Source organism: Entelurus aequoreus, linkage group LG13 (genome assembly GCF_033978785.1).
Source record: "Entelurus aequoreus isolate RoL-2023_Sb linkage group LG13, RoL_Eaeq_v1.1, whole genome shotgun sequence".
NCBI classification, from domain to species: Eukaryota; Metazoa; Chordata; class Actinopteri; order Syngnathiformes; family Syngnathidae; genus Entelurus; species Entelurus aequoreus.
In genome coordinates, this window is record NC_084743.1 from 29,948,246 (window position 1) to 29,968,345 (window position 20,100).

Sequence of the window (20,100 nt, forward strand, 5' to 3'; positions counted from 1 at the left end):
TTTTAGGCACACCTGTGTAATAATCATGCTGTCTTATTGGCATCTTGATATGCCACACCTCAGATATGGATGGATTATGGCAAAGAAGAAGTTCTCACGGACACAGATTTGTGAACAATATTCAAAAGACATATTCCTTCTGTGTACTTAGGCTACATTCACACTGCAGTCAGATGTCCAATTTAGATTTTTTTTTTTGTCAAATCCAATCTTTTTAGAGGCCGTTCACATTACCAAAACAAAAGTGATTTCTAATGTGAATGCAATCTGACCCACATGCGGACATGACGTCATACGCACTCTTGTTGGTCTCAGTACTGGTGAAATTGTGGCAATTTCAAGGATTTTGTGCAATCAAACTCAACATTTTCTGAACCCAAATATTGCGTATAGCAAAATAAAAAGGAAGAGGACAAGTATTTTGGCTTTGGCAGTTTTACGTGATATGTTGCTTTGATTTCTGCTTGAAGAGCGTGTCTATATCGCATATATATCCAAAATAGGCCTGGGTCGGATGTGAAAGAAATCGGAATGTTCACACTGCACTGGTGAACTCCGATTTCTTTGCCCATATGTAACCTGTATCAGATTTTTCATGTTAATGTGAACAGTTATATTTCACATTTTTCAGACCCGACCCAGGACTCTTTTGCATGTGGATATAAATCGGATATGTAGCCCATGTGACTGCATACTGAACGATCGGGTTGCATTCATCCGACCAGAACGTCATCCAAAAGCGATAAGCGTCATAAATCTTTGCCAAAGTAGACGGTTATAAAATAAATAGTTGACGAATGAGTGGAAAATAGGCACAAATTATATTTTTGAGGAACTCACGTCAATTTGATAAAAAAAATTAAATTGCCACAGGACTGAGACCTACTAGAATTTACTTCTGTAAACACTGCAGCACGTGTGACATCATGTATTGGTATGTCAGACTTAGCCTCCCTTGTCTTGGTTTAACTCGTATCTTACTAACAGGATGCAGTGCGTCCTGTCCCGTTTTAGTGTTACTAAAACGGCCTTCTTTCATCTCCGTAATATCGCTATAATTCGTTCCATTTTGTCCACTAGCGACGCTGAGATCATTATTTATGCGTTCGTTAGGTCTCGTCTCGATTACTGTAACGTATTATTTTCGGGTCTCCCTATGTCTAGCATTAAAAGATTACAGATGGTACAAAATGCGGCTGCTAGACTTTTGACAAGAACAAGAAAGTTTGATCATATTACGCCTATACTGGCTCACCTGCACTGGCTTCCTGTGCACTTAAAGATGTGACTTTAAGGTTTTACTACTTACGTATAAAATACTACACGGTCTAGCTCCATCCTATCTTGCCGATTGTATTGTACCATATGTCCTGGCAAGAAATCTGCGTTCAAAGAACTCCGGCTTATAAGTGATTCCCAGAGCCCAAAAAAAGTCTGCGGGCTATAGAGTGTTTTCTATTCGGACTCCAGTACTATGGAATGCCCTCCCGGTAACAGTTAGAGATACTACCTCAGTAGAAGCATTTAAGTCCCATCTTAAAACTCATTTGTACACTCTAGCCTTTAAATAGACCCCCCTTTTAGACCAGTTGATCTGCCATTTCTTTTCTTTTCTCCTCTGACCCCCTCTCTTTGTGGAGGGGGGGGCACAGGTCCGGTAGCCATGGATGAAGTGCTGGCTGTCCAGAGTCGGGACCCGGGGTGGACCCCTCGCCTGTGCATCAGTTGGGGACATCTCTGCGCTACTGACCCGTCTCCGCTCGGGATGGTCTCCTGCTAGCCCCACTATGGACTGGACTCTCACTATTATGTTAGATCGACTATGGACTGGACTTTCACAATAATTATGCTAGACCCACTCGACGTCCATTGCATCCGGTCTCCCCTAGAGGGGGGGGGGGGTCACCCACATCTGCGGTCCTCTCCAAGGTTTCTCATAGTCATTCACATTGACATCCCACTGGGTTGTGAGTTTTTCCTTGCCCTTTTGGGCTCTGAACCGAGGATGTCGTCGTGGCTTGTGCAGCCCTTTGAGACACTTGTGATTTAGGGCTATATAAATAAACATTGATTGATTGATTGATTGATCATGTCTGCATGCGGGTCAGATTGCATTCACATTAGACATCTGATTTTTTTTGTATTGTGAATGACAACATGGAAAGACCGGATTTGATAAAAAAAATCAGAATTGGACAATGTGAACGTAGCTTTGGATATTTGATTTCAGCTTGTGAAAAATGTTGCATTTGTAAATATATTTTATTATAATAATAAGATGAGATAGGGGAGACTTGGATTTATCTGTTTATTAAAAAGATCCACAGTAGTTCAGTTTGGCACCAACCATTAAAAAAAAAGTGTACAACCCTGAAATAGCATTGAACAAAATGGGATAAATAAAACAAAAAACGGCAACATTTCAGTAATTAAAATACATTTCACCTCAAAATGACGGTGACTCTCAAAAACATTTTCAGACAACAGGGGAACATTTACCTTTTGGTCAGTCAACTTTGGCTTTTTTTCACAAAGCTAAAAGAATACATTTTACATGGGGAGGGGAGACTGTGGTGTCTCATGGCAGCACGGCAGTGGGTTTTCATTGCATCTCAAAATAAGCAGAGCTTATCTTTTAAAGAATATTTTTAGAAATGTTGTGCTTGAACATTCATTGCAGGAAGACACCATTTTTAAGGGATCCTGTTCCTTTCATTGCAGAAATAATGAATGCATTTACGTATGGTACTATAATGCCTTTGAATACACAAACTAAATGCAATGGAAATTGTGCTTCATTATCATTACCCTGAGGAATATACCTGTCATGGAGCTTTTTGTGAGTTTAAGATGTTAATATATACTGATATGTGTATAAAATACTTGGTGCAACAGGACTGCATCAGGCGTGTGTGTATGTGTGTGTGTGTGTGTCTATGTACGGTATCTTTGGATGCATTAAAACACCAGCTGTGCGCAGGGAGCTTTGTAATAAAAAAGGAAAGTAGGTCTTGTCTGGATCTATGAAAGGGCACAGGAGTTTGGCGTGTACAGAGCACTAATGTGGTAAGGGGTACACCTTTAAGGCACGGATGTGATAGAAATGTGTTCTTTTAATGACTGCAAGGGGAGGCTTCCTTCTTGAAGTGGTAGCAATGCTGTAAGGCGTCTCACCTCTTCATCCTCCTTTTGTTGTTACTTTGAGGGGCTTTGAGCATCGGCAAGCAAATCTGGTCTCAAACATTCAATTGGACACTGGATGTTCTGCAGCACAGGGATGGACAAAAAGAAGAGGGAAACATTTGTATTTGTATTCAAACCTAAAACACATTGTGTATTGCTACTTTTTTCCTACTGTTTAAATCCCACGGCTTATAAAACGGTGTGGCTAATTTATTGATTTGTCTTGTATAACGGCTATAATTTTTTGTATTCAACAATTAGTTTTCATAAAACACCGACCGAGACACTGAAAAGGTGTGTTATTGTTTGTACTACGGCGCTATCTTTTGGACAAGTTTTCTTACCGCAGGTGCTGCGGGTTGAAAGTCTACAGTCTATAAGTGCCGTTTCGTCTACTAGCTGTCCATAGCAATTCTACTTGTATGGTTTCTTCATTCATCACTCCAAGCAACATTTAGAAGTTTTACAATATAACTAAAACAATTCAAACTTACTAAACTGTCTCGTTTGATAGTAATGTTTTCATGTATATTTGTACATGCTATTGTAATCAGGGCCGGCCCGTGGCATAGGCCGCATAGGCAAATGCTAAGGGCGCTGTCAATCAGGGGGCGCCACGCCAGTGCCACAAATGTTGGAGAAAAAAAAAATAAATTAAAAAAAGTTGGTACTATTATTTCTAAATACAAAAAATAATCCCACGTTAATTCAAATGCAAAGTAAAGCCTATTTAATAGAAATATTATTTGTTACAGCAATACACCCCCCCTCAACCCGCACGGTGCGCCCCCTCCCTTCCCGTATCATTCATGACTCTTTTTGGACGTCACCACATCAAAAAATCAAGACAAGATGTCAAAACGGCCAAAACTGTCAGGTGCCCAGGGAAAAGAAAAGAAGAGGAGGAGAAACGAGAAAAAGACAGAGGTAGCAGGTAGGTAACGTTAGCCTACATGAAATTATTTGTCTGTTACAGAATGTGATAGTAACCTGGCTTTTTAGCATTAAGCTAATGTTACATGATTCGGCAATTGCTAATCAATAAATAGCTAGTTCTGTTTTAACGTCGGGTTTATATTGTGGAGGGGGCTAAATTGTTATGGAAAATAATAATGTAACGTTAGGTAAATACAGTACTCCCACCTTACATTCCTCAGGGACATTTGTATTAGATCTTTTAAGCAGGTGTTTTTTGTTTACATTGTTATTGCCTTCTGGTTAGCTAATGTTTGCCCTGCAGGTAATAGTCACTTTTCCACCCCTTTATATATTAGGTATAGTTGTAAGCCTAGTTGTTAAAGTGCACATCATTAATGTTAATTAAGCAATATCACATGAGAGGGAATGCTGTTTTTTTTATTTGAGCACTGCTGTGATTCGGTTAAAGATAATCATAACATAACATTCTCATATAATATGTTAATTTGCTTTCTTTAAGTAAAAAAAAGGTCAAAGACAAAGCTATTCGGTTTCTTGTGAGTATATACACTTCACTGCCGATGTGGGGGGGCGCCACCTAAAATATTGCCTAGCGCGCCAGATTGGTTAGGGCCAGGCCTGATTGTAATGTAATTAAGCCAGCGTTGTTAGCGTTAGGTAATATGCTAACACGTTTACAAGTGTCTGTGTTAGTATTATGAATTTACAATGGCATTCTATTTTGTATTGTTTCACAAACTCCTCATTAAATTCACCAAAACATCACCGTGGAGTTATTGAGTCTGTTTAGCTGATAGGAGAGCTCGCTTCTGCAGCTAGAGGGTCCATGACGATGGCCCTGTTTACACAGCACACCAAATCTGATTTTTTTTGCCCTCAAGTGACACAGATCTGAGTTTTTTTGCCAGTCTAAGCGCTCCAAAAGTCCAAACTTTTTGCATCAGATTCAGGAAGCCTGAATCCGATTAGAATCTGATAATTTGCGACATCATGCTAAACGGCAATGCGCCCTGAATGCGACCCGTGTGAGCTTTGGGCGAGCTACGTCATTCAGGTGTGCGGGGAAATACGTAGCCCACCAGCAGAAGTGGATACTTCATCACAACATCCGGTTTTCGGTGAGCAAAGTCTTCTTTCGACGACCGAATTTTTGGGGGCATCACCTCTCAATAGTACACAAATAATAGGCTATATGTAGTATATAAATATATATTTTGATTCAGAAGAAATACCAATTGTAGAAGGACAGGAATTGACGCTGTGGCGTATTTACTTACATGCTACGTACATTGCGTAAGTTGTTTACATAAATGAATTGAAAAATAAAGCTACCGTAGATCCACGCTGATGTCTGTCAAGTCGTGTTGCCTCTACTTAACAGCCATAATAAGATTAGAACCCTCCAAAATATATTACACTATATAATATAAACATTCATACATTATATTACTTTAATTTATTTTCACCTAAAAAAACAAAAATGTTTACAGGGTGGCGGCTTTTATTTTATTTTGTAGTAGTAGTAGCGACTTCATTGTTCATTTACGTAATCCGGTCAACTTCCTTTTTTTTTACTTTATCGAACTGGTCATGTGGGGGGGGAGCTGCGGTCCTGCAGCGAAGCGGGGTGTGCCAGGACCGGCTTCGAGATCAGCGACAGGTGCGTAGATGGCCCACCTGGGCCTGCTTATCTAATCACCTGTCGCTCTGTTAAAGGCAGCAGCCGGGAAGGAGAGGGCGGTTGGAGCACGAGCGAGAGCGAGAACTGACAAGAACCGATGGCTGAAAAGCACAAAAAGGGACATTTATTGAACAATAAATCATTGTTCAGAACCATGAACGCAGCTGTCATGTCCATGATTGGTGGTCCAAAGAACCCGAAAGAGCAAGACTTCCACAGCATGCAAAAGTGACGTTGAGGCCACATTTGGGCCACATTGAGGCTTATATGCGTTTACACTGGAATCTGATGACAATAACATTTTACTTGCAGTGTAAACAGACGGCTAGAGAAAATCAGATTTCGAAAAAGTCCGATTTGGGCCACTTTGGCCTGCAGTGTAAACATAGTCTTAGAGATCTGTTTTGTTTGATCAGCCGTTTTACTGCCGCGTAACAGGCACCATTTGGAAACGATTAACATTTACGAAATCTTTCTGTGTAAATAACTAATTTCGCAACGTATATCTGCGGCTTTAAATCCGGTGCAGCTATCATATGGAAAAACATTGTTTTCTTCATGGTCCGAAAAATAGTGTAAATGTATTTGTTAATTTTGAGTATGTAAAATCGACTCAACTGATTTTCATTATACCTCTCTGGAATACATATGCCAACAAATATCTTATTGAATATTCATACAAATGCAGATAGGGGAGTTTATTTTCTCTTTGCTGTGTGAGTCACTTCCTTTTTGCCCCAAAATGCAAATGCAAAAATCTGTCCGTCTAAAGCAGGGCTGTCAATCTTATTTTAGCTAAAGGCCTAAATGGAGAAAAAAATCTATTCTCAAATGGGCCGGACTAGTAAAATCATTGATTGATTGATTGATTGAGACTTTTATTAGTAGGTTGCACAGTGAAGTACATATTCCGTACAATTGACCACTAAATGGTAACACCCGAATAAGTTTTTCAACTTGTTTAAGTCGGGGTCCACTTAAATTGATTCATGATACAGATATATACTATCATATATACTATCATCATAATACAGTCATCACACAAGATAATCACATTGAATTATTTACATTATTTACAATCAGGAGTGTGGAGGGGGGGTGGGGTGGGGATATGGACATCAAGTAGTGGACATAGAGAGAGAGAGAGATCAGAAGGCATAAGAAAAAGAATCTGCATTTGATTGTTTACATTTGATTATTAGCAATCCGGGGAGGGTGTTAGTTTAGGGTTGTAGCTGCCTGGAGGTGAACTTTTATAGCGGTTTTGAAGGAGGATAGAGATGCCCTTTCTTTTATACCTGTTGGGAGCGCATTCCACATTGATGTGGCATAGAAAGAGAATGAGTTAAGACCTTTGTTAGTTCGGAATCTGGGTTTAACGTGGTTAGTGACATAATGACATAATAACTTAAAAATAAAGACAACTTCATATTTGTTTTCTTTGTTTAAAAATAGACCAAGCACATTCTGAAAATGTAAACATCATAATGTTGTTTTATTATACATACGTGCCTGTAATATCCTCAATATTTACAGTAATTTGATCATTTTAATCATTTCCGGTTCCGTCCGATTTCCAGTGTGTTTTTACTTTCGGATAAAAAAGGCTTGGGTGTGTTCTAACTTGGTTACAAACATCGAAGACAACTATTTTTGGACAAATGAGGATTCACAACCTTATCTTTTTTAATCGGAATTCACGGAGGTTGAACTGCTGCTTCTAGAAGCGAGCACAATGGAGAGGGTGAAACTTTGGAGCAGACGGAAGCCGATAGAGTGAGGTGAAAGCGACTCGAAGCTTCAAATTTGAAATTTGGAGACAAGCTATTTCAACATAAATGGCGTGCTTACCCAAATAAACTGGGAAAATGTCCCTGGCCAGCTGGACCAAAGAGATAACTGTCCATCGGGTGAGTCACACTTTATATTGACCATAATACACGCAGCATGTCATGCTTATTATTACAACTACAGTACATACGCTGTCTGGCTAGTTGTGTACAAACAAAACATGAAAAGAGTGCTAATACTTTACAGATACTGTAATATGATTGTTCATGTTTTTTAGTCGATACAGATTGGCGTCTTATGGCAGTGTTGAGCATTACAAACTCCAAAGCGTTTCGTGCTGATGTAGAAGCTAGCTTATCTCTTGTCGTAGTTAGCTTTTTATGGCTAATACCATAGCACGCCGATGTGTATGCTAGAAAGAGAGTTTCTCAGTGTTCGCTCTTACAGTAACAATGTCTCTTTATTTTGGTAATTATACAGGTTACGGAACGTAAATTATGTATTGTTGACGGTTTTTGAATACATTTTTTGAGGATTTTGAGGTAGAATTGATTGCTCCAATTAGCTGCATTGCTAGGTACCTAGAACGAGCCGATTTTTACATGTTAGAATGCAAAAAAAAATTAACTTTTGTCTTCTTGTCTTTCATAATGATTGTAAACAATAGGCAACATTTAAAAAAAAGTGTAGTTCCCCTTTAAGTTAAGTTCTATGCAATGTTTTAGAAACGAGGGCCCTGGACATCTTGGGGACCATGACCAGTTAACGACTGATGACGTCAGTTTTTGGTAAGTTGATATAATATGGCCTGAAAATAAAATATTTGTCACCCAAAATTCGATTTCCGATTTCTTACCCCTACTTTTTAAAGAAACCAATGAATAAAAATTACAGAGATAATTCAAAACACGTTTTTCTTTTATTTGATTAAAAACTAGTAGTTTCAAATGGCACTGCATACACTGCATCTTACTCTAAGCAAAATTATATTTTTTCAAACGTGGGTTCTTTTTAGGACAGCTATAAATTGGACTTTGTAGAAAATAATTTTTAAAAAACTAAACAGATAAAATGTAGTTATGGTAGATAATTCTTGTACATTACTGCGAAGCGTCTGCTTATATGTTGATCAATATGCATTGTCCAAATCAAATAAAGTTATTTAATATACAGTTCTGCTTACTATGAGAGGCAAAACTTCTACATTGAATTAAATTCTTCTGTAAACAAAAATGTAGCATATCATTGCATGCAAATAAATAAACTCCAATATTTGAGAGCGATAAAGTACAAACTTAAATCTTCTGTCTTGGATAAAATGGGTGGATAAAAACAGGCTTTTCTACTGTATGGGCACTACATCTTTAGCGACGTGCAGAGCGACTGCTTTAGTGATCGTTTTCCACTGTGCTCTTTTATCATCATACATGGTGTCTTGTGTAAATTATTCTACTACAGTAAGCTGTTTTTTAGCGGGAGTTTGGTAGCTTTTTATGTTTGCCCAGTAAAGAGTTGCATTTCCCTCCCTGAATGCTTCGGTTTCAAATGCTGGAATACGTTTGTTGTGCTCCTGTCTTTTTTAAACATACTATGCAGCGTGCAGTCATTTGTTCCACGCCTGTTGCCACAAATCTAAACCACTGACAGCACTTTTCTTTTCTTTGGAACAAACGTCTGATTCTCGTTTGCGTTAATCTCCACAAAGGAAATAAGGAGGAGGGCGGAAGCTACGGAAGCTCCTGGGAGCAAAGAGTATGCTGGAGCAGAAGAAAAAAAACAATAATTAAATTAAATTTAAATTGTCTGCAACAAAAAACAAGAATTTATCGATAAAATCGATTTATCGCCCAGGCTGAGCTTTTGGGGTTTGCGGTATTGGGAAAAAAACTCCTTGGTGAAGGTCTGCACATGACTAAATAGCATTAGTTTTATTTAGAAATATGGGGGAAAAATAATTTTACTGACAATTACATTTAGATTTTATGGAGTGCCATGCTGTCAATATTACTTTGAAGTTGAATGATAAATAAAACACTGACCAGTTTGCGTAGAGCATTTTCTCTGTAGCGGTCGAATACATCAGAGTGAACGGGGTGAAGCAGATCAACTTCCACATCACTTGGCCCTCCTGGTCTTCTGCAGTTTTCACAACGCCAGCCCTGAGGTGAAGACGTTTCATGTTAACAGTTGAATAAAAACGCAGCTCTCACTGCAAGTTCTAAAATGCACATTTAACAAATATGAACAAATATGTTAGTAATTGCTATGACTTGGAAAAAGGGTAGGATTAAATAAGCGTTGCTTCTTCCTACTCCTTTTCGAACATGTTGTAAAGAGAAATTAACATATGTAATTATTGTATGAAGCATCACATTGTATCTGTTTACATGTTCAAAATAAATTAAACCATAACCATAACAGCAATAAGCACAGAGAGACCCACTTGTTGTCCGCCGTAGCAGGTGCAAGTGCAAATGGCTCCCAGGTATTCTTTCTGCCACTGGTTTCCGACTTGGTACATTTTCCCATCATCATAACATGTTGACTCATCTGTTTGTGTAAAGGGAACGATAAGATCTTAAAATCAGATTGAACATGTTTTAATTGGTCACTTAATGAGTAACCTTTAGGAGTATCGGTAGGTCACATTTTGATCATTTTATACGGTATATCAATAATATCTGCATTGATTTTAGTGACAATAAGGAGGAACATTTATATCTTCATAAAATGATGGGCACAATATGTACACATTTGACACGGTAGTCCAAATGAATGCATGTGTATGAATTGTCTTTTCCAGGATCACAATACAAAATGTGTGCTTGTCTCATTACTTACGGGGTTCACATTTAAATTCTCCTTTGCCATTGCCCAGGCAGGTGCAGCTCATCATGTGACCGTTCTCAGCGTGGCGATCCCACTTCTCGCCAATACGGTAGTTGTTACCATTGTCGTGGCACCACTCTGAAGGAGAGAGGTTGTGGGAAAGATTGGGGCAGGGGGGAATATTTAAAGTATTCAATATTTAAAAACAAGAGCAATTCTCCTTGTAAGGGGATGGAAAAACAGACGTCAACTTGCATGGTGGGAAATACATAGACACGTTTCTTGAGTTTGGGCTAATTTGCAGATGAATGAATGAGTTTCAGTTTTTTTATATTGCATGGACAATACAAAGCACTGAAGTGTGGCCGTGTTAGCCTAGCTTTGCATTCTGCTCTCTTCATTAAAATGGGATTGTTTTACACACCATGCAGATGCATCAACATAGGCAGGCAGAGAAAACTGTGTGGAAAATATTTGAAATTGTATAAACAGCGTACTGCCCAATAAGTTTATTTTGGATTAAAATGTATGGCTTATCATGGAATCATTGTCAATGCTGCCCATGCTGAGATCTCATGAGAGCTTCACATAAAATTGAACAATTTTATGGCTTTATTTCATCATAGCATTTTGGGAATTTATAATATGGGTGAAGAACAAATTACTCTTGAAACTGCTGCATCAAAACCATCAGAATGTAACACATAAAATATTATATTATCTATTCCAGTGATTCTCAAACTGTGGTACGGGTTCCATCTAGTGAAATCGCTCAATTAAATATTCAAACAAAGTATCACTATTCAAACGGTGTTTATGTTACAGTGGCCAAAAATATTAAATTTCCTCATTAAATAAAACTTCTGCCTTGTTTTTAATGAATATTTAGGCCTACTGCGCTACTGTATTTTGATGTTGGTCATTATGCTGGCACTTGGAGAGCCACGTTTTTTCTGAGGTGGTTGAGAACCACTGGCCTTGTCAATTCTCCTTTATAAATCCCCTCTTGGTTAAATCACATAGAATTGTTTGAACTGTTATATTCCATGGAGTGCTGTTGCCTGTTAGCAAAGCATGCTGGGATGGGGTTAATAAGCCACTCACTGGATGAATCACACCTAAAATGGCCACTGCCTAGACCCAGGCAGCGGCACCACAGCTTGAATCCTGTCTCAGACATGCGCTCCCACTCTGAGCCCACCTCATGGTACGAATGCGTGAATGTGTCGTAACACACATCCCTGTTGGTAGAAACGGGGATGTCGCCTGGAACTGAGAAAAAGAAACAAGGGATGTGATCTGCAATATTATTTCACCAATGTATAGTGTTTATACATACATGCATACATGAAACAATGTTCTATGTAACTAATTAATTAAGCTATTTTTGTATTGGATGTATTGATGGTACCAGCATTGCCGACGGTTACAACTTCTTCCAGAACCTTCTCTTTCGCCCCGCCCCTCATGGCCTCCACTACCACATTATAGGAGGCTCCGGACGTCAGTCCAATGAGAGTGGCGCTGTTAGAGGTGCCAGGAAGACGCATCTATCAAGGAGAAGCGGTGATAATTGATGACTCGTGTGACTATCCTATCAGTGATTGATTAGTGTTGTGTTTATACCTGAAAACCTTTTTCCTCTAGGTGTGTAAGAGGATTACAGGACACCTCATACTCTGAAGTGTGGGGGATGGGTTGCCAAAAAAGGGTTGTGATTGTTTGCGCTTCTTGGGGCAACTCTGTCTCGTTGTCAGGGAAACCAAATGCAAGTCCTGGCAGTGATGTCTCACTCACCTGTGCAATAAAAGACGCATTGAACACGCTGTTTGGGGTTCAACAAAATGAACTGAATAACAGCATAAAAAGTAAAGGGATGGGAATGAGAATTGTTTATGGTAAATAACCAGCCTGGAGACCTCCCGTGTAATGCCTTTCGTCTGGGGCTTATGCAAGTTTCTACTTTTCAAGGTAAAAGCTTGCTTTTCTGGTCTCCTTCCTACTCTTGTGTTTTTTTTTACTAGGCGGTAATGGCAGTTCTACAAACAAATACAATACTTTTAAAAATATATGTGTATAAAAATAAATGCAAACTATCATACAAATGAGTAAAATACTTGAAAATAGGGTTAGAGTCTTGGTATAGTCTAATTAATACATAAAACATTACGAATGAGAAAATTATGAATACAGAAAAAGTGCCCGTTTGTCTATCAACTTGTCGCTTGAAGTATAGTTTGAGCTCACAACAATTAGTGAATGCTAATACATTACACGGTAGAATGCAACGTATAAAAAAATACTAAGCCATTATCAAATTACGTGGCACAGCTCTGTGCGTTTCTTACAGCATGCTGTAGATACCACCTAACACCAGCAACATACACTGTTTAACCACTGTCATAATTTAACTCTGTAGCTACATTCTACCCCCTTATTAATAATAACAGTTTAGATTTATACAGCACTTTTTTCTAGTGACTGACACTGACAACCCATTAGACATTCAATCCACAATCATGCATGGTGGTGAGCTACATTTGTAGCCACAGCTGCTCTAGTGTAGACTGACGGAAACATGGTTGCCAGCGTGCGCGAATGGTCTATCCGAAAACCACTAAACCGTCATTCAAATTCATACATCAGTGTGGGTGGCACCGGCAGCAAGGTGGGTAAAGTGTCTTGCCCAAAGACTAGGGCTGTCAAACGATTAAAATATGTATGGCGATTCATCGCAGTGTTCAGAGTTAACTTGAAATTAATCACGATAATCCCAGATGAATAGAACTTTTTGTCATCAATAAGTGTACCCTAGACAGATAATTTTCAAGTTTTTATAACCATGACTGGACAATTAGTTTGCTTGAATGAAATGTGTTTTAAAAACCACTTTTTTTTTTAAAACAGCTCAACACCAAAAGGACATAAACAATGAGAATAAAAAATAATAATACTGGCAGTGCGTTGTTGTCTTGCCTGATTTTTTATTTTGTACGTCTACAGAATTTGTATTACGGCTGTAGAAGCACTTGCATTCAAAGGAGAGGAGCTACACGTCCATGTTTAGATGCCCGTTTCACACATTAATAACACAAAATGTGGATTTTTACAATCATGGTTTGATTTTCAAAGATGTTTCATAATGTAATCTATGATATTACTACCTGAACAAATGCTTCTGATATTCTGTACATTACATGTTGTACAAGTTACTGGTATTCTTATTGCTGCACGACAATGTTTTAACCTTCTCTATTTATTAGTAAAATGTAATATTCTGTCTGCTAAACATTGTGTGATTGCGGACTATCAATCAATTAATGCACTCAACATAATGTACACACGGACTCGAAGCTCCTCCTCTCTACAAGCGGCACAGCACACCAGGAGGCGTTTGTTCCAATGATGTCGTCTCACGGCGATCAAAGATAAAATGGTCTTGTCTTGTCGGGAGAACAAATTGTCATGGCTTTGGATCTGAGGTTTCCATTATTTCCCCCTTTATTTGTGCATTTCTGCTCGCCATTTGTGTGGCTCAACAGTAACTGAACGGCATTACATTTCCGCACACTACGAAATGGACCAAGAAACAAAAATGATTTCCGTTAAAGGAACTTATAGTTGACACATTATTATTGCGTTAACTTTGACAAACCTACCAAAGATGCAACGACTCGAGTGTCGGAAGCTGAATTCGTAACAGCAACCCTCACGTTTCTGGACCGCCATTTTACAATCTGACCCACGCTGCTCTTTACATATGCACGACTAAAACGGTTTATTTAACAATTAAAATAAGTGTCAATTGATTGCAACAATCATACTCACAATCCTATCAATGACTCCAACGTAAAAATGATTTGCTAATTTGTCTTTTTGACTCTCTGAGCTTACCCAGGCATGACACGAGAGGCTGCAGCAATACCAGACTCAAAATAACACCCACCTTGACCAAAGGCACCCTGTTTCCATCAGGACCAGCCACAGGAATATAGACCAGAGGTTCTCTGAGTATGGGTCTCTGACCTTCTTTGGGTCCACCATGGGGTCCATGAAGTCCGTTATTAGGACCAAGGTTCTGGTATTCAGTGTAGATGTGCTGCCCCTGCTGCCCCAGCCGGCTCTGGCCACTCGTGCCAGCCAAATGGACCTGGTTGGTGTCAAAGCTAAATGTAGAGGAGAGAAGATGAAGAGGCTGATATCTAAATATGTCTTACTTCATTGCTAAGACTCCACAGATCAAGGCTAATCAACTGGCTGACCACTTGGGAGACAAACATTTTTGAAGCAAATTCCTAAAAAAGTTCTCCTGTTGGACTACTGTACATACATTGGTAGAACCATGCATTGACATGTTAACGTTGTTAGAAAACATAGGACACTGGAGGCCAAACTTGTGATTTACATCAAGGCACCCCTTTAAGTCCTCTCCTTTTTGACAGTTACACAATTTTCATAATGTGATTCATGTAACTATGGCGTGGCTGTCGCTTGTTTATTTCAGATGCAGTTACTAGCAAATTATTCAACTTTTTTAGTTATACTAGTAGTGTTCTACAAGGTTCCATTGTAGGTCCTCTCTTTTTCATCCTTTGGGATATTCAACTGGTGGCCCGCAGGTTCAGGCCAAAAAACTTGAGAGAGACTCACAATTTCTATGAGTGCTTTCATAGAGATAATCTTTGACTAGCGTTTTTGCAGAACGTCCCTAAAAACAGCAGAGCTGGGCTGAAACTCTCACAAAAATAAGTAGACCAAAATCAAATGCCTGTTTCTCCGGACAATACAAAATACGACTATTAATGAGGGAAGAAATCCGGTCCCACGGTCCTTAGATTTCTGTAAATGTGGCCCCACAAAAAGTTGAATATCTGCCAATTCACTTGAGGTTTGTATGAGTAAATTTCTCATATTAATTATTTGGTTCATCAGATTCTTACATCTTGTCATTGAAGGACTCTGGAACATCCAAAATGTCAGTGGTGGGGCGGTGAGGAACAGGAAGCTTTGGCAGCTCGGGCACCAATAGAGGCTGAGTCATAGCTGGTTCTGATTGGACACAATACAAATGATTTCAGTGCTCAAGACATGACCAGCAGGGGGAAGCAAATCTCCAAAAGCCTCAGCGCTCAGAGGCCTCATTTAGTCAGATTAATTATTTTGTTCCGGAGCATATTTTAACATGAGATGTGAAAGAATAATGTAGACACAGATGACTTTAGTAGTACTTACGGGTCCTGGCTTTGCCCATGAGAGGTATACTTCTCAAAGTATTTTGCAGGGCAACAATCTTAATGACATATTCTTTTCCTGGTTTCAGACCTGTGAGAAGACATTAAATACAACATTAGTTCTGCATTTTATTATCTTTCCATCTATTACTGTACATTTGTCAGAGTGAAGTAAATCCCTTCCCGCCACATACTATTGATCATGGCGTAGCTCTGTCCTGCATGAGGCCTAGGGATAACTTCTCGAGGCAAACCACCAGCCTCCTCATAGGTCACATAATAGCCAGTTACCCCCGGACTACGGGAACGCTCCCATGTAAAAGTAATGCTGGTGGGCTTCAAGGAAGTAAACCGGATATTGGTGGGTGGGCTGACCACTGGTTTTGCTGAAAAAGACAGGCAAGTACATTAAAAACTCAGAAACCACATTCACATGAAATGATCGGTCACTTAATATCATTCACGTAAATCAAATTTTGGTTCAAGTAAAAACACTATTCTTGTATGGAGTTATAAAACAACAACCAATGCTTACCTGTGGAGGCTGAGAGGGTAAGAGGTACGCTGCGGCCATTTCCTTTCAGTGTATAGATGTTAATCTTATAATTGGTACCAGGCTCCAGCCCTGTAAAGGCAAAGGCATGTGAGGAACCTATTGGTTAATCTGTATGATAGTGCTTTGCAGCAGAGGTGAGGTTTGCGCTACACTCAAAGGACACACAATTTCTTCATTGCACAATCTATTAAGTTCCAGTGAGGGTAAATAGGAGCACTACCAAAAAAATTTACCTTTGCAAAGATAGTAATAAGCAATTTTGAAAAACATCTTGAAAAAGGTATTCATTTAAAATGTATATTTTTTGTGCCTACTATTTGCATACCTGAGATAGTATATGAGCGCAAGTCGGAGCCAATTATCCTTTGGATCGGTGTGTAGCTTGTAGAGGAAGTGGGTGTGGCTTCAACAAGGAAGCCTGAGAAAATCTCCCCTGTTTTGGAGCGCCACGTCAAAGTAATGGAGGAATCGTTGACATCTGAGATGCGGACGCGGCGAGGGGGGCTGATATCTTGGATACAATGGAAAAAAAAGAGGTCAGAAAAAATGATGAGGGAGAGAGCCTGTTGTGGCACGAATGAACACAAGTATTTTGTTTATATACACGGTAACCCCCAAAAAAGGAAATCTTTTCCAGCGTATACAAGTCAGCTTTGTGCATGAAATTAGGAATGTCCCGATCCGATATTGATATTGTATATCGGTCTCACACCAGCAAAGAAATAAGTGTGGTATTATATTGGCTTGCATCTAAAAATATCTGATATAATCTCCAGGCGGGAACATGCTTAATCAGTATCATGCGTCAAATGAAAAGCACAACAAAATGTACTCATTGCAGTAAATAATTTTGACTTCTTCCTTTTGTAGGTTATAGTGTTTGATCAATTTGAATGTATTATTATTTATTGAGTTTATTAAATGTTATTAATTTCAGGCAAATTTAAGTACATTAAATATATTTTGTTAAGAACTAAAAAAATGCTAATAAAGTTATTATTTTTTAAATTTTATCTACGCCACTTCTACTTTATCAAATAATTATAGTTGCATATTACTTAGTCTCAAAGTCAAAAGCTATTTAAAAGTATTCAGTAACACACATCTCTCGATCATTCAACTTCCTGTGGCATGACCTTAATTTAATGAATTATTGTGAGTACAAAACACAAATTAACACTCCACTTCATCCATCCTTCATAAAGTTAGTGTTTTCATACCTACCATTGTTCTGAGTAATATCACTTGATCAAACGTTTTCTAACATTACACACTACAAAATAATACAAGTATGTACTTTTATGTCTTAAATTGAGTCTTTTTCATGCCTGCTATTGTCTGTTTGACTGAATTCACTTGATCAAACCTTTTCTAATATTCCACACTGTATGTACTATGATTCCTGCTTATATTGTATCGGGTTAATATTGGTATCAACCAACACTCAAGGCTCCAATATCGGTATCACATCGTAGGTGAAAAGGTGAAAATCGAGATACCCCTACATGCAATACTGAAACAATAGTCTTCCCTAACATGTCTTGGTCAAGAAAGGAAAATACATTTTGCATGGAGGCCCACTTCTCCAACAAATCATACACTGTAGAGCAAGCAGATTCTTAAGTTTCAGTGTCGTCATGCTCCATTAAAAATCTTTTTTTTTTTTTACTGTGTTTGAAGTTCAGAGAGTATGGGACTGTGCAAAATCGAAATTCTAAAGTTTGAGATATTTACAATTTTGCACGTCTGCAAGTTTGCCTCCAACGCCGCGGAGTCCATTTGGAACATATTTTGGAAAGAACATGACTTTTATGCAAAGCGACTCAGATAACAAAAATTAAAAAAAAAAAAAACTTACTCTCTAGGGTAGTAACCTCCGCTTGGACAGGCCTGCTGGTCAGAGAGTTTTTCAGTGCATAAACATGTACATCATAAGTAGTTGCAACCTAGAAATACAAAGAAACAATAGGGTCAAGCATGACAGTCATGAATAGTCACAGTACAATACTGCCATATATTCCACGTAAAGAATTACCATTATTTAACTGTAAAATCAAGTCTACTTTTCTATTACAAAACCTAAAACGTGAGTAATTCAAATAACATTGCGTCAAGAAAGACGTTTATCTTGCAATGATTCTCCATTCAAACATTAAACCTATCTATTGAGTCCTATTTAACAGATAGACATTCACCATGAGGCCAGTAATATGAGCTTGTGTTGCATCTGGGGCCAGATTAATCTCTTTGGTGGGTCCGCTCTTGCTTTTCGGGTTCACCACAACGCGGTAGCCTGTGAGGCCTGTTTGACCAGGTAGTCGGTTTTCTTGACCCAGCACAGTCCAGTGCATGTTGAAGGAGGTGGGGCTAACCTGGGAGAACTGTAGGTTGGTGGGCGGTGAGATACCTGTGTTGAAAAAGTGTTAAAAAAAGGTGTCATGGACATAATGGAGAGTGATAAGACAGTTGGCGCTTGATTTACTAAAATTCCAATACCACACGCTAACGGCGTGTGTAAACAATAAAATTGCATGTACTTTTAGTGGGTGTGTTGAGTGTGATCAACTAGCATTGCGCGTACAAATTAGAAATGGAGCAGACCGCCTTATTTAATGAGGGTTTTGCGTGTACTGTACAGGGCATCACCACGGAGACACTCGATCATTTACTGTACATTCATGTTTTCATCCTACCTGTGGCGTGTGCTATGTTTTTAAACTTGCACAAGAGACATCTACCACGTTTTATGGGCATTTTAGATCTACAATGGAACCCACTTTTTTTTTCTTTTTTTTTCAGTGCTGAAGGTGCGCTTGATGGGAGAGAGGAATTGATTGCATTTTACTGTGCTCAAAATGCAAACAATTTTTACCCGAGTAAGTTTTTTTTTCATATAGGAAATATGTTAAGATTAAATATTCGATGTGAAAAAAACGCCATTAAAAACACTGAAGGACACCAAAACACATCAAATTAATTAGTTTTAAAACAGCCCCCTAAGTCAGTCGGCATGCAGTAAAAAAATATAAAAGGATGTTGCTGATTAGACAACATGTCTAATATTCTTTATTTCTTATTTTTATTATTTCGGACAGTTCAAATATGTATGACAGAGGATTCCTGTCTATTTATCGTCTGTCTTTGCAGTGGCAGCAATGATCCTGAAGTTGTTTGCGTAACTGTCAGTTTGCACATACTTTTCAGACGTGCTAAATAAAGAAGTTCATTTAGGAGTCGCAATCACTTGCTAATTTAGTAAATCAGGCTTTGTGTGCTAAATAATTATACTTGCATTTTTTTCCTGCAAGTACTGTAGCCGTTCTGACGATCAATATGTTTTGCATATTAATGAAGACAGAGACGCAAAATGGATTGCACGTCTTATTATGCTCACAACACAATCTACTGCACATGTTTTCGTAGATCAGCTTTGCGTGTGCTATCAAGTGTGCATGTGTTTTAAAAACCTTTAAACCTTCAAACCTTAGTAAATCAAGCCCTTGGTCCTTAATTTTCACATGAAAATGGTGGCAGGGTGGGAAAGTTCCATCAAAAACATGGGTCAACAATAATCTGAACATACACACACGCGACATTCGTACCATACTGGATTTGACCACCATTCCCCCTTCCTTTATACCTGTCTGTGTTTACTCTTTTTACCTTCAGGTTACTGTAAATTTCCCGTATTTTAACCCACACATTGCTCAAAGCGACTGACAAGAGTTGCGTGATCTACTGTGTCGAATGCAGCAGTTCGATGTAAAGAAATTAAAATGTCAGATTCAGTTGATCTCAAAAGATCATTAAAAACCCTTGAAAGTAGACATGTCCGATAATATCGTCAGGCCGATATTATCAGCCGATAAATGCTTTAAAATGTAATATCG

General features: G+C 38.7%; 1 protein-coding gene across 1 annotated transcript in view; it reads right to left on the bottom strand.

The window, feature by feature from the left end:
• Nucleotides 1-2,294: 2,294 nt before the first annotated feature.
• Nucleotides 2,295-20,100, bottom strand: part of LOC133663286 (fibronectin-like) — an 84,068-nt gene continuing 66,262 nt past the window's right edge. Inside the window, exons 39-53 of the mRNA XM_062067649.1 lie at nt 18,406-18,617; nt 18,069-18,156; nt 16,536-16,721; nt 16,190-16,279; nt 15,849-16,040; nt 15,656-15,745; nt 15,364-15,472; nt 14,370-14,589; nt 12,050-12,220; nt 11,835-11,973; nt 11,528-11,695; nt 10,436-10,561; nt 10,038-10,144; nt 9,634-9,753; nt 2,295-3,264 (exon numbers count right to left, since the gene is read on the bottom strand). Of these exons, the coding sequence (XP_061923633.1) occupies nt 3,196-3,264; nt 9,634-9,753; nt 10,038-10,144; nt 10,436-10,561; nt 11,528-11,695; nt 11,835-11,973; nt 12,050-12,220; nt 14,370-14,589; nt 15,364-15,472; nt 15,656-15,745; nt 15,849-16,040; nt 16,190-16,279; nt 16,536-16,721; nt 18,069-18,156; nt 18,406-18,617 (2,087 nt within the window). The 3' untranslated portion in view covers nt 2,295-3,195. The remainder of the gene's footprint in view (nt 3,265-9,633; nt 9,754-10,037; nt 10,145-10,435; nt 10,562-11,527; nt 11,696-11,834; nt 11,974-12,049; nt 12,221-14,369; nt 14,590-15,363; nt 15,473-15,655; nt 15,746-15,848; nt 16,041-16,189; nt 16,280-16,535; nt 16,722-18,068; nt 18,157-18,405; nt 18,618-20,100) is intronic.